The 23,930-nt window shown below is 32.5% G+C and overlaps 2 protein-coding genes across 2 annotated transcripts in view; both read right to left on the reverse strand.

The window, feature by feature from the left end:
* Window positions 1–23,930, reverse strand: part of LOC142344531 (ras-related protein Rab-11B-like) — a 450,398-nt gene that overhangs the window by 150,444 nt on the left and 276,024 nt on the right. The window lies entirely within an intron of this gene.
* Window positions 1,504–23,930, reverse strand: part of LOC142343975 (uncharacterized) — a 59,375-nt gene continuing 36,948 nt past the window's right edge. Inside the window, exon 2 of the mRNA XM_075395395.1 lies at window positions 1,504–2,029. Coding sequence (XP_075251510.1) covers window positions 1,552–2,029 — 478 coding nt within the window. The 3' untranslated portion in view covers window positions 1,504–1,551. The remainder of the gene's footprint in view (window positions 2,030–23,930) is intronic.

The following is a 23,930-nucleotide window of genomic DNA, read 5'->3' on the forward strand; positions in this document are numbered from 1 at the left end:
TAGTTTTTTCAATCCATTCACAGCTCATTCTGGACCTAGTTTTTTTGTTAGAATCAAAATTAAATATCTCACTAGTGGTTTTTTGTTTGCCCTAGCAGCATTTTGACATTGATTTTCTTTTTTTTTCATCTGATTTTTTTAGAAATGGTTTTCCAATTCACTCATTGTCCGTGGTAGGTCTAGTTGTTTGTTAAGTCAATGAAAATTCTTTGAATTGTACGTCAGGACTTGTCCTGCTATGTTTCTTTATTTCGTCGTCATGATTTTTGTTACGACCATATGACGTCACAGCCACTTTTTGTTCATTCGTTCATGCAATTTCAACTGAATTGCATGTGTGACGTCATTTTTCGCCCTTAGGGAGTTTTTTTTGTTCATGCGCGTGGTTAAATTTTTGGTCACACTTGACTTACCTCACTCTCAAAAATGAATGCAGCAATAAATTATACAGATTTTTAATCCAAATATAACAGATCAGCCTTAAATGAAAAAAAGAATTTTTTGGTCTGTCTTTTTTACTGGTTTTTTAGACTGCCGATCTACGAATCTATTGCGACTATTTTCTGGCAATCTGCCAGCTATGTTTATGATTTGAATTACTCTGAAAGTTAAGTACTGGTAATTTTGATGAAAATTACGGGGTCCATCTATCTATACAAGTGGTGGAATGATCGACTATAAACTGAGTCATCCAATCACCAACAACAAGTTATTAACAAATCGGTAAATTGAGTTGCAAAATTTTCTTTTTTTTCGGTGAATATCACATTCCCAGGATGCCTTGAAAACACCCCATAGCCATTCAAAAATATCAACTAGCACCCCGAGAGGCAAGCCATATTAATGTTTTTCAACCGGTTTTGAGCCGAATTACAGGCACTAAATTTTTTCGTTTTTTTCGGCTACTTCTTACGTTTTTTTAAGCTATTTTTGACTGCCAAGACTTGGATTTAGACTTGTAAAGTCTCGGCCAAGACTTGGATTAAGACTTGCCAAGTCTTGGCCAAGACTTGCACAAGACTGAAAAGTCTAAAATGTGTAGTGATCATAGCCCTGAATCAGTACTGATTCCTAGACTTGCCATTAGGCTTGCTCAGTACTAGTATTGACTTGGCGTTAAGTACCGGGGGCTTTTAAATTTACTCGAGAAAAATTTGCGTTCTGATTTTGCGATTCAAAAGATAGAATTTTATTATCAAAATTTAGGTTTTACGGTTCGAAACAAGTATTCTGTGGAGCAAAATTCTGTGGCTATAATTCTAATTATTGAGATTCATGTATCAAAAATTGGGATACTATGACTCGAAACTCCGTGTTATAGCTTCCAGAATCATAATTGAAACAGAAATGCCGGGATTGAACCCCCACCCCCCCCCCCCCCACACACACACACACACACACACACACACACCCCGCGCGGACCCGAAGGCATTCTATCAAATCAATATTTCGTCGGCCTCGTCTCGGGTAAAACAAGAGATGATTAATTATCACTTTGGGTATTTAGGCTTTGAAAGGATTAGAGTCAGCAATTAGGGAAATTATTCCTTCTCACAACAGTTCATCGGCGCAGTGACATTTGCAGGACTTGTTATCACACAAACTTTGAAGTGAGCAATCCGGTTCGTTTTTCCGAATCAGACGCTGCATTGACCGACATAACTTACGACAGTCTGAGTCCACAATACACGAACGTGTTGAATGTCTGCGATTGAATTTATTCTCAAAACTCCCTCGATCGCTTTTGCTGCTAGGATGCTCCAATATGCTTGACTTGTGCTGTGGACGTCTATATCGGTTCAATTCGCCAAAACTTTGAAATTCGGAATCGAAACTGTTGTAAGTGTTGGGATAGTAGCGCACAATGTCAGGGCCATTAATTGCATATGAAAGACCTCTAATGGGTCTAGGTTGAGTTTCAGATTGCCAAATAGGGGAACGAGATCTGGCTTCGTCGATCTGGGTTCGGATTCTCTGCATGTCATTGTTAACTGTGAATTGCCAGTCGTGGTCAAAGAGTCGTTTGAATCTTAGACTCTTTCCAATACCATCCTAGCTAATATGTACCTTGCTAACCATAAATGCATAAACAAGACCATATATGGTTTACTATTATTTTCACCCAGGGCGAAATGTGTGTTAATGATCGGACTACTAAAAACGAACGGGGCGGGAGTCGTTTTAGATGTGCATTTTCATTACAAGGACGAGGTCTCTGATCAAAGTTTGGATAAAACACGATCGTGATCAAGTTAAAGTTTGATCATTAAAGGCTGATTAATGTCTGGATAGGTCTAAAGCTGATGTTTGTCAACGAGCACTTCAAACTTGTCGCCCCATTATCCTCACCGGGGCAGAAAATCGAGATTTCTTACGAATAATCGTACCTATTACAAGACTGATAATAAATAGCAACTTAATAAACATAGATAATGACACTTAATGGTAATTAATTGTAATCCCGGGATGACCACCATAAATGTTTCTTGGAAACCATACGTAAGACATGTATGGTTGTATGGCTTCTTTGATACCATACATAAGACCATACAAAAATTTAAAGGTGATCTCAAATGACGTCTTTTGGACCACGTAGTACAACAAATGTTTCGTAGTTGCCATTGGCCTTCAACAAAAAAAATTTTTTTCTATGGTGTCTTGGATACCATATCCAAGACCATAGACTTTTATGGCCCATCCAAGATCATAAAACTTTTTTTGTGCAACATCTTTTTTTGACACAAAAATGATTTTAACAGCGTCCTATGCGAATTTCAGACGATAAAAATGGAGATTTAAAAAATTCTTGTGAAAAAAATTTTATGGTGTCTTGGATACCATATCCAAGACCATAGACTTTTATGGCCCATCCAAGATCATAAAAATTTTTTGTACAGCATCTTTTTTTGGCAAAAAAGATTATAATAACTTCCTATGCGGGTTACAAACGATTGAATTGGAGATTTAAAAACAACTTGTGAAAATTTTTATGGTGTCTTCGATACCATATTCAAGACCATAGACTATTATGGCCCATCCAAGATCATTCAACTTATTTTGTACAACCTAATTTTTTGGCTCAGAAATGCTTACCACCGCAACCTATGCGGGTTTCAGGCAAACAACTTGAAAGTCCAAGACAAACTCGTGAATTATAATTTATGGTTTCTTGGATATCATCTCCAAGACCATATACTTTTATGGCTCATTCAATATCATAAAATTATCTTTCAAAAGCTTTTAACAAAATCAATGCCATTTTCAGATATTGTGCCATTTTTTCGTCAATTTTGCTTTATTTTCTGTGATCAACCATGCATTCAGTATTAGCTGAGCTCTTCTTAAACCTTGGTCAACCTTTTCAGCATGTTATTTTGATGCAAGTCAAAATTTTCCGTTTTTTTTTTGTTTTTGTAATTGGATTGTTTAAATTTCAATGATACATCCTTCTCCCTATTTAATTTGCGCTTTCTACATCTATTTCTGTCCGTGAAGCCAGTTTTACTGATGGTTATTGTTAATTCAACCATATTTCAATTCTGACAATTTCAACAAATTTCTGTGTGTGTGTGTTGTTTTTTTGTCAAACTAATCAAAACATCGTAGCCTCCATGGCGAGGTGCGAATTTGTTCTAGCCTCCCCATGAAGACTTGCAGTGACAGAAAATTAATGAGTGGACCTAAGCTACTCCCACAAACACGTTAGCATGGCAGTTCTACTCAGCTATACTTGATTTCTGCAAAACTGGGTCTCTGCTTCTAGCTCAAAAAAAGAGGTACACTTCAGTAATTTGCTGATATCTTCCAAAGTACTCTATCAAATTTTTTTCGGCGGAGAATAGTTTTTCTATTGCTGTAATTTTCTTGTATTTGCTGTTTAGATGCTGTCCTAGGTCGTCGTGGTGAAAAAGTTATTCACAGTTAAATTTTAAAAAGTCACCAATAATGTGATTTTGGTGTTCTCCAAAAACGGCTACCCCAGAAAACCAGAATAAACATACATATCTTGGTTCCTTGATTTCCCTTCTCATTAGAGAGGATCCTCATATATATTTTTAGTTTGATTTTTAGGAATTGAGTTGGTCAATTTTTGCTCTGCATGCGCCGAACCTCGATTTTCGGCCAAGTTCGGATAATTCGGCGGTGACATAAAGTTGATTTTTTTTGTGTCAAGATTAAACATGATAAAGTTTTAGACTGCTCAGTTAAGGAGGAGTATCACTATATACTTATTGTACCGTTTTCTCACTCGTTTTGATGGTGCATTTTAGCGATACGTTAAACTTGGTATTCTAAAAAGGTCATTTGAACAAATGAATGACTTTCTTGCAATTGAAGAAGTTATCGGGCGTGCTTTTCGTGTTTTCTGAACAGTATTCAGGTTCTTGAAGCTATTTGTATCAATTGATGGGGTTAACTCAACAATTTTTCATTTTTCACGATTTCATCAAATTTCTGTGAATGTTGTTTTATGTCAAAACAAACAAAAAATCAAAACCTTCATGGTGAGGTGGGAAAATTTATCCCATCTCCCCATGAACGTTTTCCGTGATCCAGAACGTCGATGTGCACCAGAATCACAACCAAAAATACGCCGACAACTCTGTTTCACGTTGTTTTACGTCAGTTCCGGAGATTTTGTGCTTTGCTTTTAGCCCGAAGAATGGAGTACAAAACAGTATTTTGTTGATATCTGCTAAAGTGCTGGACCAAATTAAACGGAAGTAGTCGCATTTTGTTGACACTGAACTTGTCCTGCTTGCAGTGCTTTGTTGGTTTCTCAAATCGTCCTATTCAAAAACTTAATAATGTTTAAATTTGAAAAAAAAATTTCGGGCTATGTTGAGTGACCCAAATTTCGGTACAACAAAGCACAAGCTTTACTCAACAAATCTTAGTGTTTTATAGTCCTCAGTTAAAGGGGAGTATCACCATATATATTTTGCATAGTAGTTTTTGCATTTGAGACAGTCAAATTTGGCTCTAAATCTGGTGACCTCGCTTTTTTGGTCAATTAGCAATTTTGTTACGAGCTGATTGTTTCAGGATTATTATTTTCTTTCAAGTTATTTTGATCTTTCACATCTTTTACTTCAATCACAGCCTTTAAGGAAAAGACAGCCAGGTAAATAAGAATAGTTGCAACAGATATCCAAGCAAAATCTGCATTTGCGGAGGAAACAATTTGCTTTATCACATTGAGAAAGGAACTTAAGTTTGTACTTTTTCGAATTTCCCGTTCAATTTTTGACCTAAACGAGTGATTTTTGGCATAATTGGTGGCTGTTAGGACATTCTTCTCTGGAATGACTAGTCAGAGTCCTGAAGACATTCTTCAGAACAGTTATTCATTGTTGAAAGCGGAAAAACAAAAATTTTTTCTCAAATTTTATGGGTTAGTGGTGTTTTGCGCAATTGAACAAGTTTTTGGGCGTGCGTTTTGTGTTTTCTAGACACTATTTAGGTTGCTGAAGCTAATTGTATCAAACAATGGCATTAATTCAACAATTTTTCTTTTTTCACGATTTCATCAAATTTCTGTGGATGTTGTTTACTGTCAAAACACACAGAACATCATAACCTTCATGGTGAGGTGGGAAATTTTTTCCGACCTCACCGTGAAGGTTTGCCGTGACCTAGAACGTGGAAGTCGGCCAGAATAACACCCACAAACACGCCGGGAACGCTGTTTCACGTTATTTTACGTCGGTTCCGGAGATCTTGGGCTTCGATTTTAGCCCAAAAAATGGGGTACAGAACAGTACTTTGTTAATATCTGCTAAAGTACTGGACCAAATTAAACGGGAGTGGTCGCATTTTGTTGGCACTGAACCCCTCTTGCTTGCAGTATTTAGTTGGTTTCCCAAATCGGCCTAATCAAAAAGTTATTAATGTTCAAACTTGAAATAGGTCGAAGTTTCGGGCTATTCTGGGTGACCCAAATTTCGGTACCACAAAATACTTGATTTACCCAACAAGTGTTAGTGTTTTAGAATCCCCAGTTAGTGGGGAGTCTCCCCATATGTATTTTCTATAGCGTTTTACGGAATTGTGATTGTCAAATTTGGCTCTGAAGTCAGGTCACCTCGCTTTTTGGGTCATTTGGCAGGCTACCTACTTTTTGCTATAACTTCTTCTAGAGTGAACCGATTGTACTCATTTTTTAATATGATGCGTATCTCGAGCAGTGCTACGAACTGTGTTAAAGGGGTTTATTTTGGTTCTGCCGTTTAAGAGAAATTGGCCAGTAAACTTGCCCTCGGTTTTACCCCAGAAGCGGTTGACCCATCCGTTGACACCATTGACACGTACCTTGAAGCTTTGAACTATGTTACAAATATTAGTGTTTTAGAATCCCCAGTTAGTGGAGAGTCTCCCCATATATATTTTGTATGTAGTTTTCCGTAGTTCGGGTGGTCAATTTTAGGGATACGTGACCCGTACTTGTCCTATTTGGTTATTTGGTACGGTACCTTTATGTTGGAATATCTCCTCGTAGAGTGAACCGATTTTTGATCTGTTTGTTGATTTGAACTCAGCCTGAGCCGTACTTGAATCCCTGTAAATGGCGTTTTGTTTCTTTCAGCCGTTTTTGAGAAATTGGCCAGGACACATACCCCCATTTTGACCTATTCGTGTCCGGTACTTTCCCTGTACCTACATGTTAGACCACTAAAACTAGCTCATTTAGGCTCGACAATTAGTTCGTTAGACTCCTCTGATAATGGGAATTGTCCCCATATATATTTTACCCCTCATTTTATGTAGTTGAGATGTTCAATTTTGGCTCTGAAAGTGAAGCATCTCTCCTCTAAGGCCATTTGGTACGGTACCTATTTTTTGCTCTAACTCCTTGAAGAGTGCACCGATTGGGCTCATTTTTTAATATGATGCGTATCTCAAGCCGTGCTACAAACTGTACTAAGGGCGTTTTTTTGTTCAGCTGTTTTCGAGAAATTGGCCAGGGAACTTGGCCCCGGTTTGACCTCCTTGGGAGAGAAACACTACCATGAATACGATATTGAACTTGTTATGAACCGACAAATAAGACGAATTTAGCCCCAAGAATTGGCTCCTCATTGGCTCCTCGAGAATTGGAGTGAGGAGTCTCTCCATATATGTTTTGAGTTTCCTCAATGAGTTTCCTCTTCAGTACCTTATTTTTATATAATATTAGTATTAATACTATTATTCTAAGGTGAGGGCCTCGGGCCCGCATGAGGTGCACCCCCCCTGCCCCGTTGAGACGCCGGTTAGTCGGTTTCCCCCCCGCTGGGCTTTTGTGCATCTCATGTTGGGGACGTCTTCGGTGTGGTTTATAAAAGTTAGGTTTTCGTACGGAAATTCACGATTATTTCAAATAAGTAATTTTAAAAATAGGTCTTTTTTATCGGGTCAAGGAGTTGTTCAAATGGAACCAAACTGGGTATCGAGTATCCCATTGGTAGCTAGAGTCTAAAACAAAAAGAATTATTGGTATAGCTTGCCTAGGAAAAAAGTTAGTTTTTCATACGTAAATTCGCTATTATTTCAAATAAATAATTTTAAAAATAGGTCTTTTTTATCGGGTCAAGGAGTTGTTCAAATCGAACCAAACTGGGTATCGAATATCCCATGGCTAACTAGATTGTAAAACAAAAAGAGTTATTAGTATAGCTTGCCTAGGAAAAAAGTTAGTTTTTCATACGTAAATTCGCTATTATTTCAAATAAATTGCAATTATTGAATTTTAAAAATTGGTCTATTTCGTCGAATCAAGGAGTTGTCCAAATGGAACCAAACTCGGTATGGAGTATCCCCAGTGTATGTAGAGTCTAAAACAAAAAGAATTTTTGCTATAGCTTGCCTAGGAAAAAAGTTAGTTTTTCATACGGAATTTTGCTATTATTTCAAATAAATAATTTTAAAAATAGGTCTTTTTTATCGGGTCAAGGAGTTGTTCAAATCGACCCAAACTGGGTATCGAGTATCCCATGGGTAACTAGATTGTAAAACAAAAAGAATTATTGGTATAGCTTGCCTAGGAAAAAAGTTAGTTTTTCATACGGAAATCTGCGATTATTTCAAATAAATTGCAATTATTGAATTTTAAAAAATGGTCTATTTCGTCGAATCAAGGAGTTGTCCAAATGGAACCAAACTCGGTATGGAGTATCCCCAATGTATGTAGAGTCTAAAACAAAAAGAATTTTTGCTATAGCTTGCCTAGGAAAAAAGTTAGTTTTTCATACGGAATTTTGCTATTATTTCAAATAAATAATTTTAAAAATAGGTCTTTTTTATCGGGTCAAGGAGTTGTTCAAATCGACCCAAACTGGGTATCGAGTATCCCATGGGTAACTAGATTGTAAAACAAAAAGAATTATTGGTATAGCTTGCCTAGGAAAAAAGTTAGTTTTTCATACGGAAATCTGCGATTATTTCAAATAAATTGCAATTATTGAATTTTAAAAATTGGTCTATTTCGTCGAATCAAGGAGTTGTCCAAATGGAACCAAACTCGGTATGGAGTATCCCCAGTGTGTGTAGAGTCTAAAACAAAAAGAATTTTTGCTATAGCTTGCCTAGGAAAAAGTTAGTTTTTCATACGGAATTTTGCTATTATTTCAAATAAATAATTTTAAAAATAGGTCTCTTCTATCGGGTCAAGAAGTTGTTCAAAGTGAACCAAATCAATATCCCAGACTACCAGTACTATTCAGGTTGCAACGCAAAAAGAATTGTCCGCCTAACGTTCCTAGAAAAAAAGTTCGTATTTCAATCGGAAATTTCGACTTATTCGCCTTTTCTATTTTCAAAAATATAGAAATTTCATCGGGTCAAGGAGTTGTCCAAATGAAACCAAACTCGGTATGGAGTATCCCCAGTGTATCTAGAGTGTAAAACAAAAAGGTTTTTTGCTATAGCTGATCTAGAAAAAAAGTTAGTATTTCAATCGGAAATATCGACTAATTCGCTTATTCTATTTTCAAAAAATAGTGAAATTTTATCGGTCAAGGAGTTGTTCAAATTATTTGTTGTTTTTTCAGCTTAAGTTATGAGCTCTTCTTTCCTGTCAACTTACAAAATTCCAAAGTTGATTCCAGGAGATTGCAAGGAGGAATGCCATCCTGTCAAAAAGGTAAAAAAAAATTTAAAATGTATTAAAAAAAGTGAGAGGTTGCCTCAATGCCAACGGGTAATAGTTCGGGAAACAACCAGATTTTCCCGTTGGCATTGGTTGAGGGCTTTTGGATTTATTGACTATAATTCAAAAAGAATGATCGGACTAGCGTTCCTAGGAAAAAGGTTCGTATTTCAATCGGAAAGATCGACCTATTCGCTTATTCTATTTTCAAAAAATAGTGAAATTTTATCGGGTCAAGGAGTTGTTTAAAGTGAACCAATTTGATATCCCAGACTACCAGTAACAATTAGGCTGTAATGTAAAGAGATTGATTTGCCTAACTATCCTAGAAAAAAATTTCGTTCTTCAATCGGAAATCTCGACTTATTCGCTTATTCTATATTCAAAAATATAGAAATTTTATTGAACCAAGGAGTTATTCAAAGTGAACCAAACTGATATCCCAGACTACCAGTATTATGTAGGGTGTAATACAAAAAGAATGGTTGGCCTAACATTCATACAAAAAAAGTTAGTATTTTATACGGAAATATCCACTTTTTCGCTTATTGAATTTTCAAAAATAGTCGACTTTTATCGGATCATAGAGTTGCCTAAAGCGAACCAAACTGATATCCCAGACCACCAGTACTATTTAGGTTGTAATGCAAAAAGATTGGTCCACCTAACGTTCTTAGAAAAAAAGTTCGTATTTCAATCGGAAAAATCGACTTATTCTGTATTCTATTTTCAAAAAATAGTGAAATTTTATGGGGTCAAGGAGTTGTTCAAAGTGAACCAAATTGATATCCCAGACTACCAGTCACATTTAGGTTGTACTGCAAAAAGATTGGTCCGCCTAACGTTCCTAGAAAAAAAGTTCGTATTTCAATCGGAAAAATCGACTTATTCGCTTATTATTCCGTATTCTATTTTCAAAAAATAGTGAAATTTTATGGGGTCAAGGAGTTGTTCAAAGTGAACCAAATTGATATCCCAGACTACCAGTCACATTTAGGTTGTACTGCTAAAAGATTGGTCCGCCTAACGTTCCTAGAAAAAAAGTTCGTATTTCAATCGGAAAAATCGACTTATTCGCTTATTATTCCGTATTCTATTTCAATTCTTCTCACCAATAAAATAAACTTGGAAACAAAAGTTTTTGATAGAAAAGCGATTTGATGTTTTATTTTATGTTTGCAACTAAGATGACTTAGGCCTACTTTTTTGCTTCTTAAATAGAGCTTTTTTTTGCTTCAAATCTCTCTGAATTGACATCGTGACCTTATGACCTTCACGATCTATTGATTATAATGAGTAGATGTCTTAAGGTTGATAAAAGTAACATGTTTGTTGTAATTGTGTCTAGTAAAGCAAAGCTTTTTCTAAATGTCAAGAAAACCTCTCAAAAGATCTAGACAATTTTTTTTGTTACTGAGCACTTTTTTGTTAATCGGTTTTCCTTTTTTGTGAAGATAGCGATCGGAAAAAAGTTAGTTTTTCATACGTAAATTCGCTATTATTTCAAATAAATTGCAATTATTGAATTTTAAAAATTGGTCTATTTCGTCGAATCAAGGAGTTGTCCAAATGGAACCAAACTCGGTATGGAGTATCCCCAGTGTATGTAGAGTCTAAAACAAAAAGAATTTTTGCTATAGCTTGCCTAGGAAAAAAGTTAGTTTTTCATACGGAATTTTGCTATTATTTCAAATAAATAATTTTAAAAATAGGTCTTTTTTATCGGGTCAAGGAGTTGTTCAAATCGACCCAAACTGGGTATCGAGTATCCCATGGGTAACTAGATTGTAAAACAAAAAGAATTATTGGTATAGCTTGCCTAGGAAAAAAGTTAGTTTTTCATACGGAAATCTGCGATTATTTCAAATAAATTGCAATTATTGAATTTTAAAAAATGGTCTATTTCGTCGAATCAAGGAGTTGTCCAAATGGAACCAAACTCGGTATGGAGTATCCCCAATGTATGTAGAATCTAAAACAAAAAGAATTTTTGCTATAGCTTGCCTAGGAAAAAAGTTAGTTTTTCATACGGAATTTTGCTATTATTTCAAATAAATAATTTTAAAAATAGGTCTTTTTTATCGGGTCAAGGAGTTGTTCAAATCGACCCAAACTGGGTATCGAGTATCCCATGGGTAACTAGATTGTAAAACAAAAAGAATTATTGGTGTAGCTTGCCTAGGAAAAAAGTTAGTTTTTCATACGGAAATCTGCGATTATTTCAAATAAATTGCAATTATTGAATTTTAAAAAATGGTCTATTTCGTCGAATCAAGGAGTTGTCCAAATGGAACCAAACTCGGTATGGAGTATCCCCAATGTATGTAGAGTCTAAAACAAAAAGAATTTTTGCTATAGCTTGCCTAGGAAAAAAGTTAGTTTTTCATACGGAATTTTGCTATTATTTCAAATAAATAATTTTAAAAATAGGTCTTTTTTATCGGGTCAAGGAGTTGTTCAAATCGACCCAAACTGGGTATCGAGTATCCCATGGGTAACTAGATTGTAAAACAAAAAGAATTATTGGTATAGCTTGCCTAGGAAAAAAGTTAGTTTTTCATACGGAAATCTGCGATTATTTCAAATAAATTGCAATTATTGAATTTTAAAAATTGGTCTATTTCGTCGAATCAAGGAGTTGTCCAAATGGAACCAAACTCGGTATGGACTATCCCCAGTGTGTGTAGAGTCTAAAACAAAAAGAATTTTTGCTATAGCTTGCCTAGGAAAAAGTTAGTTTTTCATACGGAATTTTGCTATTATTTCAAATAAATAATTTTAAAAATAGGTCTCTTCTATCGGGTCAAGAAGTTGTTCAAAGTGAACCAAATCAATATCCCAGACTACCAGTACTATTCAGGTTGCAACGCAAAAAGAATTGTCCGCCTAACGTTCCTAGAAAAAAAGTTCGTATTTCAATCGGAAATTTCGACTTATTCGCCTTTTCTATTTTCAAAAATATAGAAATTTCATCGGGTCAAGGAGTTGTCCAAATGAAACCAAACTCGGCATGGAGTATCCCCAGTGTATCTAGAGTGTAAAACAAAAAGGTTTTTTGCTATAGCTGATCTAGAAAAAAAGTTAGTATTTCAATCGGAAATATCGACTAATTCGCTTATTCTATTTTCAAAAAATAGTGAAATTTTATCGGTCAAGGAGTTGTTCAAATTATTTGTTGTTTTTTCAGCTTAAGTTATGAGCTCTTCTTTCCTGTCAACTTACAAAATTCCAAAGTTGATTCCAGGAGATTGCAAGGAGGAATGCCATCCTGTCAAAAAGGTAAAAAAAAATTTAAAATGTATTAAAAAAAGTGAGAGGTTGCCTCAATGCCAACGGGTAATAGTTCGGGAAACAACCAGATTTTCCCGTTGGCATTGGTTGAGGGCTTTTGGATTTATTGACTATAATTCAAAAAGAATGATCGGACTAGCGTTCCTAGGAAAAAGGTTCGTATTTCAATCGGAAAGATCGACCTATTCGCTTATTCTATTTTCAAAAAATAGTGAAATTTTATCGGGTCAAGGAGTTGTTTAAAGTGAACCAATTTGATATCCCAGACTACCAGTAACAATTAGGCTGTAATGTAAAGAGATTGATTTGCCTAACTTTCCTAGAAAAAAATTTCGTTCTTCAATCGGAAATCTCGACTTATTCGCTTATTCTATATTCAAAAATATAGAAATTTTATTGAACCAAGGAGTTATTCAAAGTGAACCAAACTGATATCCCAGACTACCAGTATTATGTAGGGTGTAATACAAAAAGAATGGTTGGCCTAACATTCATACAAAAAAAGTTAGTATTTTATACGGAAATATCCACTTTTTCGCTTATTGAATTTTCAAAAATAGTCGACTTTTATCGGATCATAGAGTTGCCTAAAGCGAACCAAACTGATATCCCAGACCACCAGTACTATTTAGGTTGTAATGCAAAAAGATTGGTCCGCCTAACGTTCTTAGAAAAAAAGTTCGTATTTCAATCGGAAAAATCGACTTATTCTGTATTCTATTTTCAAAAAATAGTGAAATTTTATGGGGTCAAGGAGTTGTTCAAAGTGAACCAAATTGATATCCCAGACTACCAGTCACATTTAGGTTGTACTGCAAAAAGATTGGTCCGCCTAACGTTCCTAGAAAAAAAGTTCGTATTTCAATCGGAAAAATCGACTTATTCGCTTATTATTCCGTATTCTATTTTCAAAAAATAGTGAAATTTTATGGGGTCAAGGAGTTGTTCAAAGTGAACCAAATTGATATCCCAGACTACCAGTCACATTTAGGTTGTACTGCTAAAAGATTGGTCCGCCTAACGTTCCTAGAAAAAAAGTTCGTATTTCAATCGGAAAAATCGACTTATTCGCTTATTATTCCGTATTCTATTTCAATTCTTCTCACCAATAAAATAAACTTGGAAACAAAAGTTTTTGATAGAAAAGCGATTTGATGTTTTATTTTATGTTTGCAACTAAGATGACTTAGGCCTACTTTTTTGCTTCTTAAATAGAGCTTTTTTTTGCTTCAAATCTCTCTGAATTGACATCGTGACCTTATGACCTTCACGATCTATTGATTATAATGAGTAGATGTCTTAAGGTTGATAAAAGTAACATGTTTGTTGTAATTGTGTCTAGTAAAGCAAAGCTTTTTCTAAATGTCAAGAAAACCTCTCAAAAGATCTAGACAATTTTTTTTGTTACTGAGCACTTTTTTGTTAATCGGTTTTCCTTTTTTGTGAAGATAGCGATCGCGGTGCTTCGTAAGCTGACTTGAGCGGCTGAAAAACTGCATTTGCTATCCTATCAGAAAAAGAAAGGCTGAAAATAAAAAAGTTGTATTTTTTAAATTGTACTTTCCAAATTTTTTAGCTCAGTAAATTTTTGTCGACATGCGAGACTGTTCTATGTTGATTTTTGACAATTTCTTGACGTGTCTCACAATTATAATGTTCACTGAATTGAATGCTTTGCATAGAAATGTGATATGATGTTTTTATTTGTGTTTACAACTTAGATGACTTAGGTCTACTTTTGCATCTTAAATAGAGCTTTTTTTTGCTTCAAATCTCTCTAATTTGACTTTGACTTGACCATGTGATCTTCACGATCTGTTGATTGTTGTTGGTACATGTGTTTAAAAAGATCAAAGCGAGCAATTGTGGTGTTGTTGGGTCCAGTAAAGCGAAACATCTCTCGAAACGTCAAAAAAGTCTTCTCTCAAAAGTCTTCTAAATTCGCTTATTCTATTTTCAAAAAATAGTGAAATTTTATCGGGTCAAGGAGTTGTTTAAAGTGAACCAATTTGATATCCCGGACTACCAGTAACAATTAGGTTGTAATGTAAAAAGATTGGTTTGCCTAACGTTCCTAGAAAAAAGGTTAGTTTTTCAATGGGAAATACCGACTTATTCGCTTATTCTATTTTCAAAAATATAGAAATTTTATTGAATCAAGGAGTTGTTCAAAGTGAACCAAATTGATATCCCACACTACCAGTATTATGTAGGTTGTAGTGCAGAAAGAATGGTTTGCCTAACTGCCCTACAAAAAAAGTAAATATTTCACACGGAAATTTCGACTTTTTCGCTGACTTTATTTTAAAAAATAGTTCAATTTTATCGGGTCAAGGAGTTGTCCAAATCGAACCAAATTTGGTATCGAGTATCCCATGGGTAACTAGATTGTAAAACAAAAAGAATTTTTGGTATAGCTTGCCTAGGAAAAAAGTTAGTTTTTCATACGGAATTTTGCTATTATTTCAAATAAATAATTTTAAAAATAGGTCTTTTTTATCGGGTCAAGGAGTTGTTCAAATCAAACCAAACTTGGTATCGAGTATTCCATGGGTAACTAGATTGTAAAACAAAAAGAATTATTGGTATAGCTTGCCTAGGAAAAAAGTTAGTTTTTCATACGGAAATCTGCGATTATTTCAAATAAATTGCAATTATTGAATTTTAAAAATTGGTCTATTTCGTCGAATCAAGGAATTGTCCAAATGGAACCAAACTCGGTATGGAGTATCCCCAGTGTATGTAGAGTCTAAAACAAAAAGAATTTTTGCTATAGCTTGCCTAGAAAAAAAGTTAGTTTTTCATACGGAATTTTGCTATTATTTCAAATAAATAATTTTAAAAATAGGTCTTTTTTATCGGGTCAAGGAGTTGTCTAAATCGAACCAAATTTGGTATCGAGTATCCCATGGGTAACTAGATTGTAAAACAAAAAGAATTTTTGGTATAGTTTGCCTAGGAAAAAAGTTAGTTTTTCATACGGAATTTTGCTATTATTTCAAATAAATAATTTTAAAAATAGATCTTTTTTATCGGGTCAAGGAGTTGTTCAAATCGAACCAAACTTGGTATCGAGTATTCCATGGGTAACTAGATTGTAAAACAAAAAGAATTTTTGGTATAGCTTGCCTAGCAAAAAAGTTAGGTTTTCATACGGAAATTTGCGAATTTTGCGAATAACGAATTTTAAAAATAGGTCTTTTTCGTATGGTCAAAAACTTCTTGAAACTGAACCAAACTCGGTATAGAGTCTCCCATGTGTATCTAGAGTGTAAAACAAAAAGATTTGTTTGCTATAGCTTATCTAGAAAAAAGTTAGTTTTTCATTCGGAAATTTGCGAGTTTCGCGAATAACGAATTTTAAAATTAGGTCTTTTTCATCGAGTCAAGGAGTTGCTCAAAGTGAACCAAATTGATATACCAGACTACCAGTACCATTTAGGTTGTAATGCAAAAAGAATGGTCTGCCTGACGTTCCCAGAAAAAAAGTTCGTTTTTCAATCGGAAATCTCGACTTATTCGCTTATTCTATTTTCAAAAATATAGAAATTTTATTGAATCAAGGAGTTGTTCAAAGTGAACCAAATTGATATCCCACACTACCAGTATCATGTAGGTTGTAGTGCAGAAAGAATGGTTTGCCTAACTGCCCTACAAAAAAAGTAAATATTTCACACGGAAATTTCGACTTTTTCGCTGACTTTATTTTAAAAAATAGTTCAATTTTATCGGGTCAAGGAGTTGTCCAAATCGAACCAAATTTGGTATCGAGTATCCCATGGGTAACTAGATTGTAAAACAAAAAGAATTTTTGTTATAGCTTGCCTAGGAAAAAAGTTAGTTTTTCATACGGAATTTTGCTATTATTTCAAATAAATAATTTTAAAAATAGGTCTTTTTTATCGGGTCAAGGAGTTGTTCAAATCGAACCAAACTTGGTATCGAGTATTCCATGGGTAACTAGATTGTAAAACAAAAAGAATTATTGGTATAGCTTGCCTAGGAAAAAAGTTAGTTTTTCATACGGAAATCTGCGATTATTTCAAATAAATTGCAATTATTGAATTTTAAAAATTGGTCTATTTCGTCGAATCAAGGAATTGTCCAAATGGAACCAAACTCGGTATGGAGTATCCCCAGTGTATGTAGAGTCTAAAACAAAAAGAATTTTTGCTATAGCTTGCCTAGAAAAAAAGTTAGTTTTTCATACGGAATTTTGCTATTATTTCAAATAAATAATTTTAAAAATAGGTCTTTTTTATCGGGTCAAGGAGTTGTCTAAATCGAACCAAATTTGGTATCGAGTATCCCATGGGTAACTAGATTGTAAAACAAAAAGAATTTTTGGTATAGTTTGCCTAGGAAAAAAGTTAGTTTTTCATACGGAATTTTGCTATTATTTCAAATAAATAATTTTAAAAATAGGTCTTTTTTATCGGGTCAAGGAGTTGTTCAAATCGAACCAAACTTGGTATCGAGTATTCCATGGGTAACTAGATTGTAAAACAAAAAGAATTTTTGGTATAGCTTGCCTAGCAAAAAAGTTAGGTTTTCATACGGAAATTTGCGAATTTTGCGAATAACGAATTTTAAAAATAGGTCTTTTTCGTATGGTCAAAAACTTCTTGAAACTGAACCAAACTCGGTATAGAGTCTCCCATGTGTATCTAGAGTGTAAACCAAAAAGATTTGTTTGCTATAGCTTATCTAGAAAAAAGTTAGTTTTTCATTCGGAAATTTGCGAGTTTCGCGAATAACGAATTTTAAAATTAGGTCTTTTTCATCGAGTCAAGGAGTTGCTCAAAGTGAACCAAATTGATATACCAGACTACCAGTACCATTTAGGTTGTAATGCAAAAAGAATGGTCTGCCTGACGTTCCCAGAAAAAAAGTTCGTTTTTCAATCGGAAATCTCGACTTATTCGCTTATTCTATTTTGAAAAATATAGAAATTTCATCGGGTCAAGGAGTTGTTCAAAGTGAACCAAATTGATATTCCAGACTACCAGTACTATTTAAATTGTAATGCAAAAAGAATGGTCCGCCTAACGTTCCCAGAAAAAAAGTTAGTATTTCAATCGGAAATATCGACGTTTTCGTTCATTCTATTTTCAAAAAATAGTTAAGTTTTATCGGTCAAGGAGTTGTTCAAAGTGAACCAAATTGATATCCCAGACTACCAGTGATATTTAGGTTGTAATGCAAAAAGAATGGTTTGCCTAACGTTCCTAGAAAAAAAGTTCGTTTTTCAATCGGAAATCTCGACTTATTCGCCTATTCTATTTTCAAAAATATAGAAAATTGATCGGATCAAGGAGTTGTTCAAAGTGAACCAAATCGATATCACAGACTACTAGTGACATTTAGGTTGTAATGCAAAAAGAATGTTACGCCTAACGCTCCTAGAAAAAAAGTTCGTTTTCCAATCGGAAATCTCGACTTATTCGCTTATTCTATTTTGAAAAATATAGAAATTTCATCGGGTCAAGGAGTTGTTCAAAGTGAACCAAATTGATATCGCAGACTACCAGTACTATTCAAGTTCTAATGCAAAAAGAATGGTTGGCCTAATCTTCTTTAAAAAAAGTTGGTCTGATTCTTGGAAGTTTCGACTTTTTGGCTTTCCAAAAGTCTTAAATAGACCACTTTTTGCTTAAAATCTCTCTTCTTTGACTTTTATTTGACCATGTGACCTGCACGACCTTTTGGTTATCACGAGTAGATGTGTTTAGGTTGATGAAAAGGAGCAGATTTAGTATTGTTGGGTCCAGTAAAGCAAAACATCTCTCTAAATTTCAAAAAAGTCTGCTCTCAAAAGTCTTCAAAATCTCGAAGTTTTAAAGATTTTAGAAATTTTGTGTTTTTCGTTGTTTTCTGCAGTTCCATTGTTTGCCTTAACTATGTGAACTGTGATATATACATAAATTCCATTGGAATCAAAAAATTGCAAAAAGAATTGTGTTTTTAATAGAAACTGTAGTTTCCAAAACTTTTGGCTCTTTTTTTAAGTTTTCTCGACATGCTAGGCTGGTTTATGTTGATATTTGATGACGCATCTAAAGTAAGCCAAAATAATGTACCTGACTAGCACTTATATGTAAGTTGTTTTACAGGGGCGTGCTCAGATGGACAAAGAAAACAAAAAGCCCTCGATGAAGAAAGAAAAACGAAAAAACTCTTTCAGGAAACCAATTTCTTTTCGTTTCTCAGGATTCCAACCCACTGAGAACGGTTCTTTTGGCCACGCAAAGCAAGAACTGAAAGCTGCCTACCCTTTGATTCAAAATGTTTCCTTTCTAGGGCTAAGAAAAGACTCAAAAAAGCTACACGGTTGGGTCAATTTTTTGAATCCTAAGGATTGCGCAACGACTTTTTCTCTGATGGAGAAAAACCCAATACAGGGGATCAAACCCGAGAAAATGGGAGAAATGCGTGAAGCAGAGTTTGCGGCAAGTCTTACAAACCCACCCTTTAAGCCTCTCCCGAGGAAGCAACCAGAGTTGAAGGATTTTTCAAAAAATGTGCAAGAATCTGATTATAAATGTTTTTAACATTTTCGGAAAAAAATTGTTCGTACCCAACCGGTTTTTTTACTGTTTATCTCTTTCTATGATTACCCTCTTTTTTATCGGGTCAAGGAGTTGTTCAAATCGAACCAAACTGGGTATCGAGTATCCCATGGATAACTAAATTGTAAAACGAAAAGAATTATTGGTATAGCTTGCCTAGGAAAACAGTTAGTTTTTCATACGGAAATGTGCAATTATTTCAAATAAATTGCAATTATTGAATTTTAAAATTGGTCTATTTCGTCGAATCATGGAAATGTCCAAATCGAACCAAACTCGGTATGGAGTATCCCCAGTGTATGTAGAGTCTAAAACAGAAAAAATTTTTGCTATAGCCTGCCTAGGAAAAAAGTTAGTTTTTTCATACGGAATTTTGCTATTATTTCAAGTAAATAATTTTAAAAATAGGTCTTTTTTATCGGGCCAAGGAGTTGTTCAAATCGAACCAAACTGGGTATCGAGTATCCCATGGATAACTAAATTGTAAAACGAAAAGAATTATTGGTATAGCTTGCCTAGGAAAAAAGTTAGTTTTTCATACGGAAATGTGCAATTATTTCAAATAAATTGCAATTATTGAATTTTAAAATTGGTCTATTTCGTCGAATCAAGGAATTGTCCAAATCGAACCAAACTCGGTATGGAATATCCCCAGTGTATGTAGAGTCTAAAACAAAAAGAATTTTTGCTATAGCTTGCCTAGGAAAAAAGTTAGTTTTTTCATACGGAATTTTGCTATTATTTCAAGTAAATAATTTTAAAAATAGGTCTTTTTTATCGGGTCAAGGAGTTGTTCAAATCGAACCAAACTGGGTATCGAGTATCCCATGGATAACTAAATTGTAAAACGAAAAGAATTATTGGTATAGCTTGCCTAGGAAAAAAGTTAGTTTTTCATACGGAAATGTGCAATTATTTCAAATAAATTGCAATTATTGAATTTTAAAATTGGTCTATTTCGTCGACTCAAGGAATTGTCCAAATCGAACCAAACTCGAACTCGGTATGGAGTATCCCCAGTGTATGTAGAGTCTAAAACAGAAAAAATTTTTGCTATAGCCTGCCTAGGAAAAAAGTTAGTTTTTTCATACGGAATTTTGCTATTATTTCAAGTAAATAATTTTAAAAATAGGTCTTTTTTATCGGGTCAAGGAGTTGTTCAAATCGAACCAAACTGGGTATCGAGTATCCCATGGATAACTAAATTGTAAAACGAAAAGAATTATTGGTATAGCTTGCCTAGGAAAAAAGTTAGTTTTTCATACGGAAATGTGCAATTATTTCAAATAAATTGCAATTATTGAATTTTAAAATTGGTCTATTTCGTCGAATCAAGGAATTGTCCAAATCGAACCAAACTCGGTATGGAGTATCCCCAGTGTATGTAGAGTCTAAAACAGAAAAAATTTTTGCTATAGCCTGCCTAGGAAAAAAGTTAGTTTTTTCATACGGAATTTTGCTATTATTTCAAGTAAATAACTTTAAAAATAGGTCTTTTTTATCGGGTCAAGGAGTTGTTCAAATCGAACCAAACTGGGTATCGAGTATCCCATGGATAACTAAATTGTAAAACGAAAAGAATTATTGGTATAGCTTGCCTAGGAAAAAAGTTAGTTTTTCATACGGAAATGTGCAATTATTTCAAATAAATTGCAATTATTGAATTTTAAAATTGGTCTATTTCGTCGAATCAAGGAATTGTCCAAATCGAACCAAACTCGGTATGGAATATCCCCAGTGTATGTAGAGTCTAAAACAAAAAGAATTTTTGCTATAGCTTGCCTAGGAAAAAAGTTAGTTTTTTCATACGGAATTTTGATATTATTTCAAGTAAATAATTTTAAAAATAGGTCTTTTTTATCGGTTCAAGGAGTTGTTCAAATCAAACCAAACTGGGTATCGAGTATCCCATGGGTAACTAGAGTCTAAAACAAAAAGAATTATTGGTATAGCTTGCCTAGCAAAAAAGTTAGTTTTTCATACGTAAATTCGCTATTATTTCAAATAAATAATTTTAAAAATAGGTCTTTTTTATCGGGGCAAGGAGTTGTCCAAATCGAACCAAACTCGGCATCGAGTATCCCATGGGTAACTAGAGTCTAAAACAAAAAGAATTATTGGTATAGCTTGCCTAGCAAAAAAGTTAGTTTTTCATACGTAAATTCGCTATTATTTCAAATAAATAATTTTAAAAATAGGTCTTTTTTATCGGGGCAAGGAGTTGTCCAAATCGAACCAAACTCGGCATCGAGTATCCCATGGGTAACTAGATTGTAAAACAAAAAGAACTTTTGGTAAAGCTTCCCTAGAAAAAAGTTAGTTTCTCATACGGAAATCTGCGATTATTTCGAATAGATTAAGATTATTGAATTTTAAAACTAGGTCTCTTTTATCGGGTCAAGAAGTTGTTCAAAGTGAACCAAATCAATATCCCAGACTACCAGTACTATTCAGGTTGCAATGCAAAAAGAATGGTCCGCCTAACGTTCCTAGAAAAAAAGTTCGTATTTCAATCGGAAATTTTGACTTATTCGCTTATTCTGTTTTCAAAAATATAGAAATTTCATCGGGTCAAGGAGTTGTCCAAATCGAACCAAACTCGGTATCAAGTATCCCATGGGTAATTAGATTGTAAAACAAAAAGAATTTTTGCTATAGCTTGCCTAGGAAAAAAGTTCGTATTTCAATCGGAAGTTTCGACTTTTTCGCTTATTCTATTTTGAAAAATAAAGAAATTTCATCGGGTCAAGGAGTTGTTCAAAGTGAACCAAACTGATATATTAGACTACCAGTACTATTTAAGTTGTAATGCAAAAAGATTGGTCCGCCTAACGTTCTCAGAAAAAAAGTTCGTTTTTCAATCGGAAATCTCGACTTATTCGCTTATTCTATTTTGAAAAATATTGAAACTTCATCGGGTCAAGAAGTTGTTCAAAGTCAACCAAACTGATATTTTAGACTACCAGTACTAATTAAGTTGTAATGCAAAAAGAATGGTCCGCCTAACGTTCCTAGAAAAAAAGTAAGTATTTCAATCGGAAATACCGACTTATTCGCTTATTCTATTTTCAAAAATACTGAAATTTTATCGGGTCAAAGAGTTGTTCAAAGTGAACCAAATTGATATCCCATACTACCAGTACTATTTAAGTTGTAATGCAAAAAGAATGGTCCGCTTAACGTTCCTAGAAAAAAAGTTAGTATTTCAATCGGAAATATTATTATGATTCATATTTATTGAGAAAAATTAAGAAAAATTGATTGAGAGTTTGCAATCCAGCGGTTTTTTGTAGACTGACTAGTGCGGCTGAAAAATTGCTGATAGTAAAAGATCAATCATATTTGGTATCCCAGATTGTTATTTTATTATTATTTTTTGTTTATTTTTACAATTATTTTTTTATTATTTTTGTTATTATTGTTATTAATTAGTATGATTATTATTATTACTATTGTTATTATTATTACTATTATTATTATTATTATTATTATTATTATTATTATTACTATTATTATTATTATTATTATTATTATTATTATTATTATTATTATTATTATTATTATTATTATTATTATTATTATTATTATTATTATTATTATTATTATTATTACTATTATTATATTATTATTGTTATTAATATTATTATTATCATTATTATTATTATTGGTATTATTAATAATATTTTTAATATTATTATTTTTAATATTAATATTTTTATTATTAATATTAGTATTATTACTAAAATTTTTATTATTGTTATTATTATTATTATTATTATTATTATTATTATTGTTATTATTGTAATTATTATTATTGTTAAGGTTGTTAATATTTTTTTAATTTTATTATTATTATTATTATACTTTTGTGATCATTATTATTTTTGATATATTATTATTTTTATTAATTTTATTATTATTATTTTTATTATATTTTTTTTATTAATTTTATTATTATTCTTATTATTATTTTTATTATTATTATTATTATTATTATTATTATTATTATTAGTACTATTCTTATAAAAAGTATTATTATTGTTAATAGGATTAGTATAATTTTAATTGTTGTTATTTTTATTTTTCATATTGTTTTCTTATTATTTTGATTATTATCATTTTATTTCCCTTACTATTATTACTATTAGTATTATTCTGAGTATTATTTATTTTTTCTTTGCGGTACAACTTTTAGAAGAAAAATTGATTGAGAGTTTGCAATCCAGCGGTTTTTTGTAGGCTGACTTGTGCGGCTGAAAAACTGCTGATAGTAAATGATCAATCATATTTGGTATCCCAGATTGTTATTTTATTATTATTTTATGTTTATTTTTACAATTATTTTTTTATTATTTTTGTTATTATTGTTATTAATTAGTATGATTATTATTATTACTATTATTATTATTATTACTATTATTATTATTATTATTATTATTATTATTATTATTATTATTATTATTATTACTATTATTATTATTATTATTATTATTATTATTATTATTATTATCATTATTATTATTATTATTATTATTATTATTATTATTATTATTATTATTATTATTATTATTATCATTATTATTATTATTATTATTATTATTATTATTATTATTAATACTATTATTATATTATTATTGTTATTAATATTATTATTATCATTATTATTATTATTGGTATTATTAGTAATATTTTTATTATTAATATTTTTAATATTAATATTTTTATTATTAATATTAGTATTATTACTAAAATTTTTATTATTATTATTATTATTATTATTATTATTATTATTATTATTATTATTATTATTATTATTATTATTATTATTATTATTATTGTTATTATTGTAATTATTATTATTGTTAAGGTTGTTATTATTTTTTTTAATTTTATTATTATTATTATTATACTTTTGTGATCATTATTATTTTTGATATGTTATT

This window comes from Convolutriloba macropyga, chromosome 8, assembly GCF_964194025.1.
Source record: "Convolutriloba macropyga chromosome 8, txConMacr16.3, whole genome shotgun sequence".
Lineage (NCBI taxonomy): Eukaryota > Metazoa > Xenacoelomorpha > Acoela > Convolutidae > Convolutriloba > Convolutriloba macropyga.